Here is a 22823-nt window from a genome sequence, read left to right on the forward strand (position 1 = left end):
TGCTTCCTACATCTCCAATCTCCTCTTCCTTCATACTCCCTCCCGCGCACTACGGTCGGCTGATGACCGTCGTCTCTCCTCTGCCTTGGTCACTGCTTCCCATGCACGAGTTTAGGATTTTGCCCGTGCTGCACCCCTTCAGTGGAACGCACTCCCCGCTCCATTAGACTCTCCCAGACCTTGCAAAGCTTCAAATGGGCACTGAAAACCCACCTATTTATCAAAGCGTACCCCTCCAATGCATAACCTAGTCCTTAGGCTGCTCCTCCATCCCCCTGCCCCATGCCTTGAACATCTCTGATTTGCTTGCATACTGCCATCAGGCTTCCTCCTGCTTGCTTGCACCTCATGTCATCTGTCTGTCACCCCTCCCCACTAGATTGTTAGCTCTTCAGAGCAGGGCCCTCTTTCCTATTGTTGTCTAAGCCCTCTTCTCGATACATTTAAGTCAGCGACCATCTTTATCTGCTTTTTCTCCTACTGGTAAAGGCTCCTTTCTATCTATGGCCGCCAGCCCCAAGTAGTACAATGATTACTCCCTTGCTACTTACATCTAAGTTGTATTATGTTTTGAGAATTGTGGTGCTCTTTGTTACCTGTTCTCCATTTTTGTTATTTAATTACTGTTGTGGCGCCCTATAAATAAAATGTAATAATAATAATAACCTCAAGTGGGATCGCTTCCACTAAGTGAAGCATATAAGGAAGGGCCTTCCTAAAGAGAAGGTGTTTTATATATATATATATATATATATATATATATAGAGAGAGAGAGAGAGAGAGAGAGAGAGAGAGAGAGAGAGAGAGAATCTCTTACAATTTCTTTCTTGCCAGAATTTGTTTAAATGCTCTTTCACAACATGACTCTTACCTGGAACTGGTACTTCTTGACTGGCCGGAATACTCGTGAATGATGCACTCTAAAAACAACAAGATGCAAATGTCTCTTGGATACACAAATTCCAAATACCACATAGTGCATGGGTCTTCAACCTGCGGCCCTCCAGCTGCTGTGGAACTATACATCCCAGCATGTCCTGCCTCAGTTTCAAGATGCCTTAATAGCAAATCTGTGGCAGGGCATCAGGCTCGGCGCTACCCGCTCAGCGAAGGGATGCAGTGCAGGGAGGCGCTGGGACGGAGAGGCGCTCCCCCTGCTCTGCATTCCTTCCCTGCTGCGCCGTCCTGTGCCCCCTGCTGCTGCTGCTGCTGTGCCTGTCACTGTATGACAGGCACTGGCTGCGGCACCTGCAGCATGAAAATCCTCCCCTCACCTGTGTGACAGGACAGCGCTGTGCACGGTACAGAAGGGGGCGGAGCTAAGCGGGGCAGGGCTAAACGGGCCAGAAGGGGGCGGAGCTACACGGACCAGGCTGCTGTAGAGTAGGGAGACTGGCTTAGGTAAGTGAAGTGTGAGAGGGAAATGTGTGTGTGTGTGTGTGTGTGTGTGTGTGTGTGTGTGTGTGTGTGTGTGTGTGTGGTATGTCTGTGTGCGTTTATGTGTGCTTTAAGGACGCTACTACTACAGGGGGGGCAGTACGTGTAACGACGCTACTAATGGGGGCCATTGCGTGTAACGACGCTACTACTGGGGGGTCATTACGTATAAGGACGATACTACTACTTGGGGGCATTATGTATACGACGCTACTATTACTGGGGGGGCATTACGTATAACAATACTACTACTGGGGGAGGGCATTACGTATAAGGATGCTACTACTGGGGGGGCATTATGTATAAGGACGGTACTACTACTGGGGGCGCATTACGTATAAGGACGCTACAACAACTGGGGGGGGGGGCAATACGTATAAGGACGCTACTACTACTAGGGCGGAATTATGCATATGGACGCTTCTACTACTGGGGGTGCACTACGTATAAGGACGCTACTACAACTGGAGGGGTCATTACGTATAAGGACGCTGCTACTACTACTAGGGGGAATTACGTATAAGGACGCTTCTACTACTGGGGGTGCACTACGTATAAGGATGCTACTACTACTGGAGGGGTCATTATGTATAAGGATGCTACTACTACTGGGGGGGCATTACGCATAAGGATGCTACTACTACTGGGGGTGCATTACGTATAAGGACGCTACTACAACTGGAGGGGGCATTACGTATAAGGATGCTACTAGTACTGGGGAGCATTATGTATAAGGATGCTACTACTACTGGGGGGGCATTATGTATAAGGATGCTACTACTACTGGGGGGGCATTATGTATAAGGATGCTACTACTACTGGGGAGGGGCATTATGTATAAGGATCCTACTACTACTGGGGGGCATTATGTATAAGTATGCTACTACTACTGGGGGGGGCATTATGTATAAGGATGCTACTACTACTGGGGGGGCATTATGCATAAGGATGCTACTCCTACTGGGGGGGCATTATGCATAAGGATGCTACTACTACTGGGGGGCATTATGCATAAGGATGCTACTACTACTGGGGGGCATTATGCATAAGGATGCTACTACTACTGGGGGTGCACTATGTATAAGGACACTACTACTACTGGGGGGGCATTACATATAAGGACGCTACTACTACGGGTGGGGCATTACGTATAAGATGAGTAAGATTGTGCTACATTGTGGCGTAATTTTGAATGGGGGTACTATTGTGAGACTACACCCCTTTTCCCGGCGCACGCCAAAGGAATATGGGAGGGCGCAAATTTATAGTTTGCAGGGGGGCGCCGAACACCCTAGCACCGGCCCTGCAGGGCATGCTAGGATGTATAGTTCCATAACAGCTGGAGGACCACAGGTTGAAGACCCATGACATAGTGGAAGTCTGTGTGCATTATGACACAGCGCATTTCACTGCAAAGCCTTTTTGTACCAGCTTGTGATGTCAACTTTTTTGATACAAATTATACTGTGATTTATGGCTCAATGCACTGATATACCCAGCAAGACTAGGAGGCTTATGTAATTGCACTTGTATTGTGCACTGCATCTATTCTGCAGACAGGTCACTGAGGCAGTGGTCATTAGGAGCTAGCAGGAGGCCTAACTTTCTATATGTGCTATTGCGCATAAATGCCCTGTCTTTCCTCCCATGCATGCCCTGTCTTTCCTCCCATGCATGCCCTGTCTTTCCTCCCATGCATGCCGTGTCTTTCCTCCCATGTATGCCCTGTCTTTCCTCCCGAGCATGTCTTTCCTCCCCGGTGTTCCATGCATATGAATGCATCTTCTAAGACTCCTCACACTGAGGGGTACATTTACTAAAGTTTCTAAAAATTAAAAGAGGTGATGTTGCCCAAAGCAACTAATCAGATTCTGTCTATCATTTCACTATTGTATTGTAGAAAATGTAATGATAGACAGAATCTGATTAGTTGCTATGGGCAACATTACCTCTTTTAATTTTTAGAAGCTTTAGTAAATTTACCCCTGAGAGTCGCAATATAGACCCCTATGTACCGCAAGTACCCGATAGCACCACTGCTATTATAGAGGGGCATAGCACTACCATGTACCGGTGCATTTTCCATCCAGATGGCGAGCTCACTACAGTGCCACTGCAAAGGAGCTAGTGAGGGGTGACCCAGCAATGCATTTCTATCCAAACTTTTAAATAAGCTCAATTAAACGTGTTAAAATTAAAATCTGGCCTAGTTTCTTATTAATAACTGTATTAATGTATTGTTATTTTTTCAATTACACAAATGGTATATTAGAATTAAATGTGGATCCAAATTCCAAATGTAGTACATCTACCCAGGGCCAGATTAAGACTGGGTCTCAGGGACAATGAAGTTGTTGGGGCCCCAGTGCTGCAAGTATGGCAGTACAGCGTACCGGTAAGAAATTCCCAGCCAGTACACCGTACCGCCGGCCCGTCCACCATACCTGCATCCGGCTGGCTGCTATGTGAGGGGAGGAGAGCGCAGCACCTCTCCTGCCCCTTAATTCTCTGATGTCCAGTCTCCAGCGGCTGCGGTGGAGGCGAGGTTGAATCTCAATAAGGACCGGTTTGCTAGCCAATCAGGGCTTGCGGACTGGCAGCCGCGGCTCCTGATTGGCTGCTGGGCCGCGAGCTCTGATTGGCTAACGAACCGGCGCCTCATTTGAGATACCCGCCGCTGAAGCTGCGGAAACCAGACTTCATGAGCATTGAGGGGTAGGAGAGGCGCTGCGCTCTCCTCCCCTCACACAGCACAAACAGAGGCAGCAGTGAGCGGGAGGGGGGGGGGGCACTGTGGAGCAATGTATATTTGGCACTGTGGGGGAATTTGTATATCTGGCACTGTGGGGGCATTTATATATCTGCCACTGTGGGGCAATGTATATCTGGCACTGTGGGGGCATTTGTATATCTGGCACTGTGGGGGCATTTGTATATCTGGCACTGTGGGGGCATTTGTATATCTGGCACTGTGGGGCAATGTATATCTGGCACTGTGGGGGCATTTGTGTATCTGACACTGTGGGGGCATTTGTGTATCTGGCACTGTGGGGCAATGTGTATCTGACACTGGGGCATTTGTGTATCTGGCACTGTGGGGCAATGTGTATTTGGCACTGGGGCAATTGTGTATCTAGCACTGTGGGGCAATGTGTATTTGGCACTGGGGCATTTGTGTATCTGGCACTGTGGGGCAATGTGTATCTGGCACTGTGTGGGCATTTGTGTATCTGGCACTTTGTGGGCATTTGTGTATCTGGCACTGTGTGGGCATTTGTGTATCTGGCACTGTGGGGCAATGTACATATGACACTGTGGGGCAATGTATATCTGGCACTGTGGGGGCATTTGTGTATCTGGCACTGTGGGGCATTTGTGTATCTGGCACTGTGGGGGCATTTGTGTATCTGACACTGTGGGGGCATTTGTGTACCTGTCACTGTGGGGGGCATTTGTGTATCTGACACTGTGGGGGCATCTGTGTATCTGGCACTGTGAGGAAATTTGTGTATCTGGCACATTGGGGCAAAGTGTATCTGGCACATTGGGGCAATGTATATCTGGACTGTGGGGGCATTTGTGTGTCTGGCACTTTGGGGCAATGTGTATCTGACACTGTGGGACAATGTGTATCTGGCACTGTGGGGGCATTTGTGTATCTGGCACTGTGGGGGAATTTGTGTATCTGGCACTGTGGGGGCAATGTGTATCTGGCACTCTGGGGCAATGTGTATCTGACACTCTGGGGCAATGTAAATTTGGCACTGTGGGGCAACGTGTATTTGGCACTATTGGGGTCATATGTGTATCTGCCCCCCCCCCTTATGTGTGTCACCCCCCCCATTTTCATTGGCCACGCCCCATGTGGCATTTGGCCACACCATTTTTTTGGCGCGCGTACCTATAAGACATTTTTTCCACTTGTACCACTGTGGGGCCCCCACTAGTAACAGTGATATTAAATTCTAAACCCTTCCCCCCCCATCCCCACTGTACAGACACACACACACACACACACCGCAACGACATCTTACCTGGACAATGCAGCATGCAGAGGGACAGCACACCGCAGCAGCAACAGAACAGACGTGGGGGGGTCATTCAGATCTGATCGCAGCAGCAAATTTGTTAGCATTTGGGCAAAACCATGTGCACTGCAGGTGTGGCAGATATAACATTTGCAGAGAGAGTTACATAGAATTTGTCGGCAGATAAGAACCACTTGGCCCATCTAGTCTGCCCCCTTTTTTTTTTTTTTTTTAAATATTATTTTTATCTCTAACCTTATTTGATCCTTATTTCTTTGTAAGGATATCCTTATGTCTATCCCATGCATGTTTAAATTGCTCTACTGTCTTAGCCTCTACCACCTCTGATGGGAGGCTATTCCACTTGTCCACTACCCTTTCTGTGAAATAATTTTTCCGCAAATTTCCCCTGAACCTCCCCCCCTCCAGTCTCAGTGCATGTCCTCGTGTCCTATTGCTTCTCTTCATTTGGAGAATGTTTCCCTCCTGGACTTTGTTAAAACCCTTGATATATTTGAAAGTTTCTATCATGTCCCCCCTTTCCCTTCTCTGCTCCAAACTATACATATTGAGATTTCTTAGTCTTTCTGGGTATGTTTTGTGATGTAGGCCATGCACCATTTTAGTTGCCCTCCTTTGTACAGTTTCTAATGTATTAATATCCTTTTGAAGATATGGCCTCCAGAACTGAATACAGTATTCTAGATGAGGCCGTACCAATGACCTATACAGTGGCATTATTACTTCTTTCTTTCTGCTGCTGATTCCTCTCCCAATGCAGCCAAGCATCTGACTAGCCTTCCTCATTGCCTTGTTACATTGCTTACCTGCCTTTAAGTCATCTGAAATAGTGACTCCTAGATCCCTTTCCTCCTCAGTAGTTTCCAGTAGTGCCATTAATACTGTATTTAGCTTTAGGATTTTTGAGACCCAAGTGCATGATTTTGCATTTTTTGGCATTAAACTGTAATTGCCAGACTCTTGACCATTCCTCTAGTCTACCTAGATCCTCAATCATTTGTTTTACCCCACCTGGTGTGTCTACCCTGTTGCATACCTTTGTGTCATCTGCAAAAAGGCATACTTTCCCTTTAATGCCATTTGCAATGTCACCAATAAAGATATTAAAAAGCACTGGTCCAAGTACAGATCCCTGGGGTACTCCACTGGTAACATTTCCCTCCTGTGAATGCACTCCATTTACCACAACTCTCTGTTTTCTATCCTTCAACCAAGATCTTATCCATTCAATAATCCTAATATCCAATCCCAAACTTTCAAGTTTATTTAGCAGTCTGCGATGTGGAACTGTGTCAAAAGCCTTACTAAAGTCTAGATAAGCTATATCCATGGCTCCACCTTTATCCATCACTTTAGTCACACAATCAAAAAAGTCAATAAGATTTGTTTGACATGATCTCCCCACCAGTGAATCCATGCTGTTTGGGATCCAGTAAATTGCCGGATTTGAGATAATCTACAACTCTTTCTTTTAAGAGTGTTTCCATCAATTTCCCTACTACTGATGTAAGACTCACTGGTCTGTAGTTGTGTGCCTCTTCCTTGCTTCCACTTTTGTGCAGTGGGACTACGTTTGCTCTTTTCCAGTCCCCTGGAATTAGATTTGGGTGGGTTATTTTGTTTCTGTGCAGGGTAAATACTGGCTGCTTTATTTTTACACTGCAATTTAGATTTCAGTTTGAACACACCCCACCCAAATCTAACTCTCTCTGCACATGTTATATCTGACACCCCCCCCCCCCCCCGCAATGCACATAAATTTGTCCAACTGCTAACAAATGTGCTGCTGCGATCAACTCTGAATTAGGCCCCTGGATGGCTCAGAGTTACTGTCTTGCAGGATTCCCTATACCGCGAGAGTGTGGGGCCCCTAATGAGTGGTGACCCCAGAACGACCGCCCCTGTTGTCTCTCCCTTACTCTGGCCCTGTATCTACCAAACTAAAATATTTACCGTTATTCCTTCAAATCTTGAGTAATTCTTAATATACTGCTGTATGTCATCCTTTGATTTTTTGATTCTGAGAAATTCGCACCTTTAAAAAAATAAATTTTATCATAGTCAGTTTAAATTTAGTTATGAGTATATCAGTGACTTTATGTACTGCATTACACATATAAAATATAAGAGATGATTTATAGTGAATCAATTGTGTATATATTTATTTTTAAACTTCTGGCATCAGATAATGGAGCTCATGTAGAACTGGATGCGTTTGTTTTCCGAATGTATGCAGGAAAACGTCACACACACGAAAAAGCACCTTTATGTGTATATGTTTAATCAAACACATCTCAAGCTGCATTCAGTGATACATCAGTGGCTCTTGCACCACGTGTATCTCTGCAGCAGCTAACGATCACCTCATGACAGTGATGAGAAGCACTAGAGATAGCATATAATAATGTTATCAAGTGTCATATACACCATAGAGAAGTGTTGTGGCAAACATGCAAAAGTCACACTTACTATACAACATGTACACTAATACAAACACAAATACAGGTTGAGTATCCCTTATCCAAAAGGGTGGTCTTCAGTTTTCCGGCTGTCGGGATCCCGGTGCACAGTATAAAGGCACAGGGATCCCGACAGCCAGCATAGCAACAACTTTTCTCTCTCTTGGGGGTCCACGACCCCCCTGGAGGGAGAATAGCGTGGCACGCGTAGCGCGCCACTGTGCCCACAGCGTGGTGAGCGCAGCGAGCCCGCAAGGGGCTCTTTTGCGCTTGCCCAGCTATCGGTATGACAGCTGTCGGGATTCCGGCGCCGGTATGCTGGTCGCCGGGAGCCCGGCCGCCGGCATACCCTACTACACCCATCCAAAATGCTTGGGACCAGAAGTATTTTGGATATCGGAATTTTCCGTATTTTGGAATAACTGAATACCATAATGAAATATCATGATGATGGGACCCAAGTCTAAGCACTGAATAGTAACATAGTAACATAGTAATTGAGGTTGAATAGAGGCAAAATGCCCATCGTGTTCAACCTGTATTCTGTATTAAGTTGAGTTGATTATAATGTACCTGCCGAAGTAATGTTTTATGACTAGTTAACAACTATAAATCATGTTACACCCGGATTATCAACGTCAATATTTTAAATGTTATAATAACTTTGGATATCATTTTCAATCAGAAATTTATCCAATCCTTTTTTAAATGCATTTACAGAGTCTGCCATTACCATCTTCCCTGGCAGGGAATTCCAAATCCTTATTGCCCTAACAGTGAAGAACCCTTTCCTCCGTTACGTACAGAATTTTCTCTCCTCCAGCCTCAGCGAGTGCCCTCGTGTCCTAAACAAATAAATAATTCATCTGATAACTCTTTGTAATGTCCCTTTACATATTTGAAGATATTAATAATGTCTCCTCTTAGACATTATCTTTTCTAGAAATGTGCGGCGGGCACTTTTCGTGTTTTGTGTTTTGGTTCTAATTCACCGCTCGTGTTCTGGTTTTGGCTTGGTTTTGCCAAAACCACCCTTTCGGGTTTTGGTTTTGGATCTGGATGATTTTTTTAAAAAAACATAAAAACAGCTAAAATCACAGAATTTGGGAGTAATTTTGATCCTACGGTATTATTAACTTCAATAACATTAATTTCCACTCATTTCCAGTTTATTCTGAACACACCACACCTCACAACATTGTTTTTAGGCCTAAAGGTTGCACCGAGGTAGCTGTATGACTAAGCTAAGCGACACAAGGGTGCGGCACAAACACCTGGCCCATCTAGGAGTGGCACTGCAGTGGTAGACAGGATGGCAGATTTAAAAAATAGGCCCCAAACAGCACATCATGCAAAGAAGAAAAAGAGGTGCAATGAGGTAGCTGTATGACTAAGCTAAGCGACAAAAGTGTGCAACACAAACACCTGGCCCACCTAGGAGTGGTACTGCAGTTGCAGACAGGATGGCACTTTAAAAAACTAGTCCCCGAACAGCACATGATGCAAAGAAGAAAAAGAAGTGCACCGAGGTTGCTGTATGACTAAGCTAAGCGACACAACCACCTGGCCCATCTAGTAGTGGCAGTGGCTGAATGTCGATAGTGGCCCGCAATTTTTCAGTCCACTGACAGCATCTCCTGCACGCTCCTGTCAGTTTTCAAAAATTCTGCAATTGGTGGACTTATATGGCAGTACCCCTGGTCTAATACAACAGTACCCCTGGACTTATACGGCAGTGTCAGACAGGATGGCACTTTAAAAAACCATGCCCCAAACAGCACATGATGCAAAGATCAAAAAGAGGTGCACCAAGGTTGCTGTATGACTAAGCTAAGTGACAGAAGTGTCCGGCACAAACACCTGGCCCATCTAGGAATGGCACTGCAGTGTCAGACAGGAGGGCAGATATATAAAAAAGGCCCCAAACAGCACATCATGCAAAGATATAAAAGAGGTGAAATGAGGTAACTGTATGACTAAGCTAAGTGACACAAACAATTGGCCCATCTAGGAGTTTCACTGCAGTGTCAGACAGGAGGGCAGATATAAAAAAAAGGCCCCAAACAGCACATCAGATGAAAAAGAGGTGCAATGAGGTAACAGTATGACTAAGCTAAGCGACACAAACAATTGGCCCATCTAGGAGTTTCACTGCAGTGTCAGACAGGAGGGCAGATATATAAAAAAGGCCCCAAACTGAACATCATGCAAAGATGAAAAAGAGGTGCAGTGAGGTAGCTATATGACTAAGCTAAGCGACACAAACAATTGGCCCATCTAGGAGTTTCACTGCAGTGTCAGACAGGAGGGCAGATATAAAAAAAAAAAAGGCCCCAAACAGCACATCATGCAAAGATGAAAAAGAGGTGCAATGAGGTAGCTGTATGACTAAGCTAAGCGACACAAGTGTGCGGCACAAACACCTGGCCCATCTAGGGTTGGCACTGCAGTACCACTGCACTAATTGCAGATACCGGACGCACGTCTAACAACAGCATAGTTGTTATGGCGTCAGTAATCCGCTTTGCAACAGGGTATTTATATATACACCAGTATCACAGGAATTATACGGCAGTATCACAGGAATTATATGGCAATATCACAGGAATTATACGGCAGTATCACTGGAATTATACGGCAGTATCACAGGAATTATACGGCAGCATCACAGGAATTATACAGCAATATCACTGGAATTATACGCCAGTATCATGGGAATTATATGGCAATATCACTGGAATTATACGGCAGTATCACTGGAACTATACGGCAGTATCACAGGAATTATATAGCAATATCACTGGAATTATACGGCAGTATCCCGAGAATTATATGGCAATAACACTGTAATGATACACCAGAATCACGAGAATTATATGGCAATATCACTGGAATTATACGGCAATATCACAGGAATTATATGCCAGTATCCCGAGAATTAGACTGCAATATCACTGTAATTATACGCCAGTATCACAGGAATTATACGGCAATATCACTGGTATTATACGCCAGTAACACTGGATATATGGCAGCAGAGGACACCACCACTGTGACTGGTCACTGGACTGATGCTGCACAAGAGAGACACTACCCCTGGTCTGATGCAAGACAACACAGCAAAAGTGCAAGGGACTTATACAGCAGCCAGCCGCACTGGGGACATATAGCAGCAGAGGACACCACCACTGTGACTGGCTGGACTGATGCAGCATAAGACACTGATTACACTGGACTGAGCAGCACAACACAGCACTAGAATCGCCACCCCACTTTCCCACCCACAAAGACATTGAGGATGGAGACATGTCCTCTCACTACACTCTCTGAGACTGGAGTGAAAATGGCTGCGACGCCTGGTTCCTTATATGGAATCAAAATCCAGCGAGAATCCGACAGCGGAATGATGACGTTTTGCCTCGTTCTGGTTTCCTAGTCAGGCGGGAAAACCCGAGCCAGACTAGGATCTGGGCTTGTGACGTAGAGTCTGGTAGGGTTCGGTTCTCTGAGAACCGAACCCGCTCATCTCTACTCTTTTCCAGTGTATACATATTCAACCTAGTAAGCCTATCCTCGTAATCCAGTCCCTCTAGCCCGTTAATCATTTTAATAGCTTGCCTTTGAACCCGTTCGAGTTCATGCTTCTTTTTATCCATTTCTGCCTTGAATGCATTTATGTTTCATATACACCTTATACACACAGCCTGCCGTTAGTTTTACCCAGTATTTTTTATTAATTTTGTGCATTAAACAAAGTTTGTGTAAATTGAGACATCAGAAAACAAAGGGTTCACTATGTCAGTCCCACTCATAAAATTCCGTATTTCGGAATTTTCTGTATTTCGGAATATTTGGATATGGGATACTCAACCTGTATACATTTTATTCAAATAAATACAAACGTCTGTTTTTTAATCATTAAAATGCAAACTGTTATTTTTTTTCAATCCAGCCACAGTACAGATAGAAATGTTATTTAAGAAATGAGAATATAACCTATATCATCATTACGTATAAGTCCACCATACCTCCAGCAGCCAAGAGTTGAATTGTAATTAAAGCAAAATACACTTACTATGTTCCGCCTATGCCCGCCCACCTTTTCTCCCCCTTTTTCCAAGTCTCCAGGCATGGGGAGTCGTAAGCAAGATGTACCAAAACCTGCATATGGATGTATGTGTACATGTATGCCATACCCTCCAACATTTTACACAGAAAAATCGGTACAAATTAGGAAAGGGGGCGTTGCCACGTCCTTTTCCTATACTTTCAGTGGAAGTTTGAAGAGACGAAAATCGGTACAGACCATAAAAAAAAAGTACTGTACCTGCCAAAAAGGTACAGTTGGAGGGTATGGTATGCATACTTTTTTTGTACACAAATCATACTTGCCTACATTTGAAAAAAGCATTTCAGGGAGATTGTGAAAGCAACACCTATACGCGCAGTGTTAAAGTAGATGTGTAAATTAGTCCCAAAGCAGTTAGTAAGCTCTACTTGTTGATGAAAGAACATGGATACTTTTCAGGGCTTCCTCATGTGTTGTGTTTTAGAAGTGGTTCCACGAGAAACATTATTTGAAAATGCATGTAGCCATTGGGATCATTGGGCCTTATAACTTGGTGTGGATCATAAGGTCGACAGTCATTAGGTCGACCACTATTGGTCGACAGTGATTAGATTAACACTTGAAATAGGTCGACACAGTCATTGGGTCGACATGGAAAAAGGTCGACATGAGGTTTTAAAAAAAACATTGGTGTAGTTTTCTTCGTAAAGAGGCTGGTGAACCCCAATTAGTGCACCGTGTCCTCTCGCATCAGGCAAGGTGCCTTGCCCCGTTACCGCTGCGCTCGGCACAGGTTACTATTCCCAATCGTAGTCCACGTGGATCGTAAAGTATGAAAAAGTTTTGAAAAAAGTGAAAATATCAAGTCGACCATTTCCCATGTCGACCTAGTACAAGTCAACATAGTGACCGTGTCGACATATAGACTGTGTCGACCTAATGCGTGTCGACCAATAGTGGTCGACCTAATGACTGACGACCAAAGTGTGGTCGACCTAGAGAACGGATACCTTATAACTAATACAGGGAAATGGCACTGATTTGAGTGTACAGTATATATCTCAGATTTCCTTTTTCATTTAACACCATGGCCCTAACTGTGTGGAGTTTGTATATTCTCCCCATACTTGCATGGGTTTCCTCCCACACTCCAAAAATATACTGTAATTGGCTCCAAACAATATGAGGGATAATGCCAGTAGGCTGCACTGCATTTTAAGCATTTACCAGTGGAGTGTAACTATGGGTCTCATTCAGACCTGATCGTTCCTCTGCAATTTTGCAATCAGATAGCCGCCGCCCACAAAGAGTGAAAACCTGCCCCGTGCAAGTGTTCGAATACATGCGAACGACATGTGAAAAGTTAGCCAGTCAGTGGACATCTGCAAATCCATTGGCAACTCACTCACCATCGAATTATTTTTCCAGCCTGTGCGTAGCCCAGGACTTACTCCTACAGTGCGATACAACCAGGCTGTTCGGGGCCGGAGCTGATGTCACACACCCTCCCTGAAAATGTTTTTCCCTGACACTGCCAGAAAATGGCAAGTTACCACCCCCAAAGTCAGCTTCCTGCCAATCAACTTGCGCACGCCTAGCAATCAAAATTTATGCACAATTCTTTCGCAGTTTGGCCTGGCGCGTGTACTTTGCAATCCATACGCATGCGCAGTCATTCCATAATCGTCCGATGTGCGTTTTCACACAACAGCGATCAGGTCTGAATTAGGCCCCATGTTAGGTATGTACGAGGTACACTGGTAAGGGAATGCTATTCACATCATATAACATTTGAAATTATCTGCTGAAAAATTATACAGTATACTGTACATGTTGGGGTTTTAAGATATCAAAGGAAGAAATCCGTTTATAGAACTCACTCAGGAAACCACTTTGCGTGTTCTCTCCATGGGTCGTCATTTTCCTCCCAGTTCCCCAGACATCCAGCACAGGAGAAGCATTGGACGGTGTCTCTTGTCCCTGCATTATTTTATATTGTAAAGAATATAGTAAATTTGAAACATTTTTTTTAACCACTTGACCAGATAAATCTTCACATGTTGGTTATGCACCAGACTCACAGGAAATAAAAGTCACGTCCATAGATGTTTTTTATCTGATTACAGGTATATCTTCCTTTTAATAGTAGGCTAAATACTTATGTACATGTGATTTCTTAGGTTTTTATTTTTAATTAATTTGCAAAAAACCTTTTTCACGTCGTTATGGGGTATTGTGTGTAGAATTTTGAGGGGAAAAAGGAGATTTATGGTTAGAACTTACCTTTGTTAAATCTCTTTCTGCGAGGTACACTGGATTCCACAGGGAATAACATGAGGGTATAGAGTAGGATCTTGATCCGAGGCACCAACAGGCTAAAAGCTTTGACTGTTCCCAGGATGCATAGCTCCTCCTCCTCTATATCCCCGCCTCCAGGCACTGGAGTTCAGTTTTGTTAACCAGTCCAATGCAGTAGCAGGTAAAAGAGACGACAACAGTTAGTAGCCACAGACACCACATTCTCACGACAGGAGAAGGTAGCAGCGGCTAATGCCATACCAACCCAAAGAAGCTAAGTGCATCAGGGTGGGTGCCCTGTGGAATCCAGTGTACCTCACAGAAAGAAATTTAACAAAGGTAAGTTCTTACCATAAATCTCCTTTTCTGCAGCGGGGTACACAGGTATTCCACAGGGAATAACATCTGGGATGTCCTAAAGCAGTTCCTCATGGGAGGGGACGCACTGTAGCGAGCACAAGAACCCGGCATCCAAAGGAAGCATCCTGACAAGCGGAAGTATCGAAGGCATATAACCTTATAAACGTGTTCACTGAGGACCACAATTGCTCAAGGGTCACACCACACCGGGCCGCCCAAGAAGGTCCAACAGACCGAGTAGAATGGGCTTTGATGGTAGCAGGAGCTGGAAGACCAGACTGTACATAAGCTTGTGCAATCACCATTCTAATCCATCTGGCCAGGGTCTGCTTATTCACAGGCCAGCCACGTTTGTAAAAAAACAAAAAAGTACAAAGAAAGAATCAGACTTCCTAATGGAGGTTGTCCTCTTCACACAGATACAGAGAGCCTGTACCACATCCAAAGACCGCCTCTAATGAGAGGCTGTAACAATATACGAAATACATTGTCTAGCATTATCAGGACAGCAGCTCTGCTTCCACCTCCTGAGCCCACGCTTCAATAGCTTCTGCAGCCCAAGTAGCCACAATAGTGGACCTATGCACAGCTCCTGCAAGAGTATAAATAGACTTTAAACAACCCTCCACGCGCTTCTCCGTCGGTTCCTTCAGAGAGGTGACCATAGTGACAGGCAGAGCAGATGACACCACCAGCCGAGCGACTTGCGAGTCCACCGGTGGCGGCGTTTCCCAATTTTTACTTAACTCTGCAGCGAGGGGATAGCGAGCTAGCATCTTCTTGTGAGGTGTGAATTTCTTTCCTGGATTCTCCCAGGATTCCTGACGTATATCAACTAAGTGGTCAGAATGAGGCAAAATTGATTTGGTAACCTTCTGACGTTTGAATCTATCAGGTTTCTTAGAGGCAACAACAGGTTCTGGTTCATCATCAATTTGAAGAATCAGCCTGATAGCCTCTAAGAGGTCAGGAACATCCACCTGTGAAACAGACTCCCCATCAGAAACATCTGGATCATTGATGGGTCAGTATACACGCCATCCTCATCGGAGGAAGTATCTGAATCAATAGTGGATTGTGAGGAAGTAATGGCCCGATTAGAGGACCCCTTGGTCTTAGGCGAGTGAGGGTTAGGTTTCTGTTTAGTCAATGAGTGATTCAATTGCTGTAACTGAGTGGACAGGAGATCTGCCCATGGCGGATTAACCGCAGGATCGATGTGTGGCTGCAAAGGCATGGGAGGTCCCATAGGGGGCATAAGTCTAGTTACCAGTGTAGTCAGTAAATTCGAGAAAGTAGCCCAAGGTGGGTCGTGATGTGCCCTCGTTGCCACAAACTAACTGGGGGGTAGGGAACCCCCAGAACCTGAACCCTCCGCTGCTATGTTTTTATGCTCTAATGCATCTGCGGCATCACCACCGCGTATTGCGGGATCAGCCACAGAACCATCGCCCCCTGTAGCTGGCATGATATGAAAGCGTAAACCACGGGCGACACAATACAATATCAGCAGATATAATACCTAACCAAGAACCCCCTGTGCAGTGTGACAGCACAAACAGAGGATTCAGGAGGTATATGGTGACTGAGAATCACAGGGAAAAATTCAAAATAAGTATATCCTGTGAAATACCTATATCAAATAACAACCCTGACGCACTTAGCCCCCCTCAGGGTACAGAATATAGGGATAGCAGTATGACTGAGATACACGGAGTAGATATCACACAGCAGCTATATGCACACACACAGTCACATGTACAATGCAGAAATTATGACAAACAATAAAACTGCACTGGACCAGTAATACTAAGTAGCACTAAGTAAAGCTATATAGGCTTATAGATATATCAATGCACAGTAAAGACTGGATGTATATCCTGTGATGTATAGCATATGGTACTTGTACTAAATAGCCCTGTAGTAATGTACTGTTTCTTAACTAACACTGTCAAAAGACATGTAGAATACTTAAGTGTCCTGTAAAATGCACAGCGCTGATGATGCAGGCGGCTTTACAGAGGAGACTTTGCCCATGCAGTCCCAGAATTAGCTCAGCATGTAATGATGGCACCAAACGCTGACAGGGAGTGAGGGAGACAGAGAGATGCAGCTCCAGGGCGGGAACATTTATTGTAAATGGTGCCCTGGGGCTGGGGGAGGGGCTACAGATCAGAACCTTATCCCCTTGCTGGACTTCACCAATGGGTACTGTGGGTCCATATTAAAATGGATTATAGAGAATCCGACCTGTGCCCTTGCCCTGGTGGTCTAGTGGGGTCCCTGTACCAACACAGTGTCCACGTCAGCGCACGCGGTCCGTCTCCTAAGGACCACTATGGATCGCGATTTGCAGCGGGTCCCGCCTGAGGAACCCTCTTACCTCCTCCCTTGATGCGGCCACGTGAGCCCGGATAGCTGCGGTGTGTGCTAGTTGAGGAAAAAAACGGAGCCCTCCGCTGTAAGTACCCAGCAACCAGGGCGCGGGAGTATACAGCGCCGCCGGGGAAGGTGATGGAGCTGCAACATGAAATGTCAGAATGACATCTAGCACTATGAGTGCCTATACTGCAACCCTTGAGGTCTTCTATTTCTTCTTATAAAAGCTCTTTTCAGGCTGGAGCAGCCCTCCCTGTTAGTGACTTGCCTGCAGGGCCCCAACTTACAAACTTAGCTCCAGTGCCTGGAGGTGGGGATATAGAGGAGGCGGCGCTATGCCTCCTGGGAACAGTCAAAGGTTTTAGCCTGTTGGTACCTCGGATCAAGATTCTACTGTACACCCCGATGTTATTCCCTGTGGAGTATCAGTGTAACCCGCTGCAGAAATAGGATTTTAATTACCTACCGGTAAATCCTTTTCTCGTAGTCCATACAGGATACTGGGGTCCACATTAGTACCATGGGGTATAGACGGGTTCACTAGGAGCCTTGAACACTTTAAGAAATCATTAGTGTGCGCTGGCTCCTCCCTCTATGCCCCTCCTACCAGACTCAGTCTGGAAACTGTGCCCAAGGAGACAGACATACCTTGAGAGAAGGATTTAACAGAACAGTGGTGAGATTTGAACCAGCACACACAAAACAAGAGGAAAGCCATGCTAACCAAACTGGAACAGGAACAGCAACAGCTGAACCAACAATAATACTTAACTAAGTAACAGTGCAGGAAAACACGAAGCACTGGGCGGGCGCCCAGTATCCTCTACGGACTACGAGAAAAGGATTTACCGGTAGGTAATTAAAATACTATTTTCCCTTTCGTCCTAGAGGATACTGGGGTCCATTTAGTACCATGGGGATGTACCAAAGCTCCCACACCGGGTGGGAGAGTGCCGATGCTCTTGCAGAACTGATTTTCCAAACTGAAGGTCCTCAGAGGCCAAAGTATCGAACTTGTAGAACTTAGCAAACGTGTTCGAACCCAACCAAGTAGCTGCTCGGTAGAGCTGTAAAGCAGAGACACCCCGGGCAGCCGACCAGGAAGAACCCACTGACCTAGTAGAGTGGGCCTGTACAGATTTTGGACAACGCAAACCTGCCGTGGAATAAGCATGCTGGATAGTAAGCCTGATCCAGCGTGCAATGGACTGCTTTAAAGCAGGACACCCAATTTTATTGGGAACATAGAGAACAAACAGTGAGTCCGATTTTCTGTGACCAGCTGTCCGCTTCACATAGATCTTCAAAGCCCTCACAACATCCAAGGACTTTGAAGTAGCAGAGGTGTTGGTAACCACCAAAACCACAATAGGTTGGTTGATATGAAACGCAGACACCACCTTAGAAAGAAATTGCTGACGAGTTCTGAGTTCAGCTCTATCTTCATGAAAAATTAAATAGGGGCTCTTGTCAGACAACACCCCCAGCTCTGACACACGCCTTGCTGAAGCCAAGGCCAACAGTGTGACAGACTTCCATGTAAAAAACTTTACGTCAACGTCCTGTAAAGGCTCAAACCATTCCGATTGCAGGAACTGCAACACCACATTGAGGGGCAGATGTATTAAGCCTGGAGAAGTGATAAAGCAGTGATAAATGCAAGGTGATAACGCAACAGCCAATCAGCTCCAATATGTAAATTGACAGTTCGGAGCTCATTGGCTGGTGCATTATCACCTTCCACTTATCACTGCTTTATCACTTCTCCAGGCTTAATACATCTGCCCCTCAGATCCCAAGGTGCCGTAGGAGGCACAAAGGGCGGTTGGATGTGCAAAACACCCTTCAAAAATGTCTGAACCTCAGGTAGAGAAGCCAATTGTATTTGGCAGAAAATGGATAAGGCCGAAATTTGGACTTTTAAGGAGCCCAAACGTAGGCCCGCATCCACACCTGACTGTAGAAAAAGGAGAAAACGTCCCAGTTGAAATTCCACTGCATGAAATTTCTGTTCTCACACCAAGAGACGTATTTTTTCCAAATACTGTGGTAATGTTTAGACGTTATCCCCTTTCTGGCTTGGAGTAAGGTTGGAATAGCCTTGTCCGGGATCCCTTTCTGGGCTAGAATTTGATGCTCAACCTCAATGCCGTCAAATGTAGCCATGGTAAGTCTTGATAGACGAATGGCCCCTGTTGTAGAAGTTCCTTGCGAAGAGGTAGAGGCCACGGGTCCTCTCAGAGCATCTCCAGTAGACCCGCGTACGAGGCCCTTCTTGGCCAGTCCGGAGCAATGAGAATTGCTTGACCCTTTTCCCTTTACACCATCTGGTAGACCCATGGAGTCACCAGAGTATCCACCGCTACTGCTTGTGGATCTCTCGACCTGAAACAATACTGCTTGAGCTTCTGGTTGAGACGAGAGGCCATCATGTCAATTTGTGGAATTCCCCACCGACGTGTCAAGCACCCGAACACCTCTGGGTCAAGGCCCCACTCTCCTTGGTGGAGGTCGTGTCTGCTGAGGAAGTCTGCTTCCCAGTTGTCTACTCCCGGAATGAAGATTGCCGACAATGCCACAGCGTGTCTTTCTGCCCAGAGGAGAATGCTTGTTACCTCTGACATTGCTGCTCTGCTCTTCTTTCCTCCCTGTACATAACGTTACCACCATCACATTGTCCGACTTAACCTCAATGGCGTGATGTTGAAGAAGATGTGATGCCTGTAGAAGGGCGGTGTATATGGCCCTTAGTTCCAGAATGTTGATTTGAAGAATGGTTTCCTGACTTGACCATTTTCCTTGGAACTGTTCCCCTTGGGTGACTGCTCCCCAACCTCTGAGGCTCGCATCTGTGGTTAGCAGAATCCAATTGTGAATCCCGAACCTTCGGCACTCGGTCAGGTGAAAAGTCTGAAGCCACCACAAAAGAGAAATCCTGGCTTTTGGCAACAGACGTATCCTCTGGTGCATGTGAAGATGCGATCCGGACCATTTGTCCAACAGATCCAGCTGGAAGGGCCTTGCGTGAAACCTTCCGTACTGCAGTGCCTCGTAAGAGGCTACCATCTTCCCCAAGAGGCGAATGCATAGATGCACCAATATCCGGGTCGTTTTTAGAACGTCACCATCGACCGGATTACCAGTGCCTTTTCCAATGGAAGGAATGCCTTCTGTGCTTCCGTATCCAGTATCATCCCCAGGAACGGAAGCCTCCGTGTTGGTTCCAGGTGAGATTTTGGCAGGTTCAGAATCCACCTGTGATCCCAAAGAAGTCGGGTTGAAAGGGCAATATTGTCTAACAACCTCTCCCCTGGATGGTGCTTTTATCAGCAGATCGTCCAGGTACGGTATTATGGGGGTAATTCCAAGTGGATCACAGCAGGAATTTTGTTAGCAGTTGGGCAAAACCATGTGCACTGCAGGGGAGGCAGATTTAACATGTGCAGAGAGAGTTAGATTTTGGTGTGGTGTGTTCAATCTGCAATCTAATTTGCAGTGTAAAAATAAAGCAGCCAGTATTTACCCTGCACAGAAATAAAATAACCCACCCAAATCTAACTCTTTCTGCACATGTTATATCTGCCTCCCCTGCAGTGCACATGGTTTTGCCCAACTGCTAACAAAATTCCGGCTGCGATCAACTTGGAATTACCCCCTATGTTCACTCCTTGCTTGCGGAGGAGAAACATCATCTCTGCCATTACCTTGGTGAACACCCTCGGTGCCATGGAGAGGTCAAATGGCAGGGCCTTGAACTGGAAGTGACCGTCCTGTAATTCAAACCTTAGATAAGCCTGATGAGGCGGCCAGATTGGAATATGAAGGTACACATCCTTGATATCCATAGACACCATCTTGAATTTGAACACCCGTAAGTACGGGTTCAGTGACTTGAGGTTTAAAATGGGCCTTACCGAACCGTCCGGCTTCGGTACCACAAACAGTTTGGAATAATAACCCTTGTTGTGCAGTTGAAGTGGAACTGGACCAATGACCTGAATGTGTACCAGTTTTTGAATTGCTGCCTGTAAAGTCATACTTGCTTCTGGAGAAACTGGTAAGCCAGATTTGAAGAATCTGTGAGGTGGAAGTTTCTGAAACTCCAGTCTGTAGCCCTGGGCGATAAGAACTTTGACCCAGGAATCCTGGCATGATGTTGCCCAAATGTGACTGAAATATCTTAATCGGGCTCCCACCTGCCTGTCTTCCAGGCAGTGAGGTCCACCGTCATGCTGAAGGCTTTGAGGAAGCAGAACCGAAGATCTGTTCCTGTGAACCTGCAGTTGCTGGTTTTCTGGGTTTACCTCTATTGCCTTTGAGGGCTGTAGAAGAACCTTTGGATTTACTTTTAAATTTCGCTTTCCGAAAAGACTGCAGAGTTGGAGCAGAGTAGGTTTTCGCGGCTGGGGGTGCTGCGGAAGGAAGGTTTGTAGCAGGGACGTGCAGCCAGGGGAGGCAGTGCCTCCCCTGTCATAATGATTAAAATAATAAAAAGAAGATATTTATAACAGAGTCTGTTATCAATATCTTTTTTCCTTATTTTAATAATTCCCCCCCTGTGGCTGCTTGTGAGGGTGGGAGGCAGCGGGAGAGGTGCCTCCCGCTGCTTACACTAAAACTCCGGGCAGCGGGGGGCGGGCAGGGGGCGGGGTGCAGCAATGGGCTGTGAAAGCCCATTGAAAATGAATGGACAAGCGGCACCTATACTGGTGCCGCAATGACAGGGGCGTGCATTCAGCTCTGATGAATGCACGCCCCTGTCAGTGTCCAGATGTGATTGGCCCAGCGGATCCAGTGCTGGATCCGCTGTCCAATCACCCCCTTCCCGGCTGCAGCAGGCGCCGTGGGCTGTGTGGCATGACGTCTCTCCCATAGTACAGAAGAGACGAGCTGGCGGCGGACGGACGGAGGACAGCGCTGCAGGAGCGGTAAGTATGTGTGTTTTTTTTTTTTTATGTGTTTGTGTTGGGGCACAGCAACTGGGGGGCACAACAACTGGGGGGCACAGCAACTGGGGGGCACAACAACTGGGGGGCACAACAACAAGGGGCACAGCAAGAGGGGCACAGCAACTGGGGGGCACAACAACAAGTGGCACAGCAAGAGGGGCACAGCAACAGGGGCACAACAACAAGGGGCACAGCAAGAGGGGCACAGCAACTGGGGGGCACAACAACAAGGGGCACAGCAACTGGGGGGCACAACAACAAGGGGCACAGCAACAGGGGCACAGCAACTGGGGGGCACAACAACAAGGGGCACAGCTATAAGGGGCACAAGTACAAGGGGCACAGCAACTGGGGGGCACAATTACAAGGGGCACAGCAACTGGGGGCACAGCAACTGGGGGGCACAACTACAAGTGGCACAGCAATTGGGGGGCACAGCAACTGGGGGCACAATTACAGGGGTCACAGCTACTGGGGGCAAAGCGACTGGGGGCACAGCGACAGGGGGCACAACTACTTCGGGCACAGCTAGGAGCAAAGCTACAAGGGGCACAGCGACTGGGGTCACAACTACCGGGGGCACAGCGACTGGGGGCACAACTACAAGGGGCAGAGCAACAGGGGCACAGCAACTGGGGGGCGCAACAACAAGGGGCACAGCAACAGGGGCACAGCAACTGGGGGGCACAACAACAAGGGGCACAGCAACAGAGGCACAGCAACTGGGGGGCGCAACAACAAGGGGCACAGCAACTGGGGGGCGCAACAAGGGGCACAGCAACAGGGGCACAGCAACTGGGGGGCACATCAACAAGGGGCACAG

At 46.5% G+C, this 22823-nt stretch overlaps 1 protein-coding gene across 1 annotated transcript in view; it reads right to left on the minus strand.

The window, feature by feature from the left end:
- Nucleotides 1-22823, minus strand: part of LOC134893243 (baculoviral IAP repeat-containing protein 1f-like) — a 217664-nt gene that overhangs the window by 150013 nt on the left and 44828 nt on the right. The window contains exons 5-7 of the mRNA XM_063913674.1: nt 13892-13994; nt 7440-7521; nt 872-920 (exon numbers count right to left, since the gene is read on the minus strand). Of these exons, the coding sequence (XP_063769744.1) occupies nt 872-920; nt 7440-7521; nt 13892-13994 (234 nt within the window). The remainder of the gene's footprint in view (nt 1-871; nt 921-7439; nt 7522-13891; nt 13995-22823) is intronic.

Source organism: Pseudophryne corroboree, chromosome 1 (genome assembly GCF_028390025.1).
Source record: "Pseudophryne corroboree isolate aPseCor3 chromosome 1, aPseCor3.hap2, whole genome shotgun sequence".
Lineage (NCBI taxonomy): Eukaryota > Metazoa > Chordata > Amphibia > Anura > Myobatrachidae > Pseudophryne > Pseudophryne corroboree.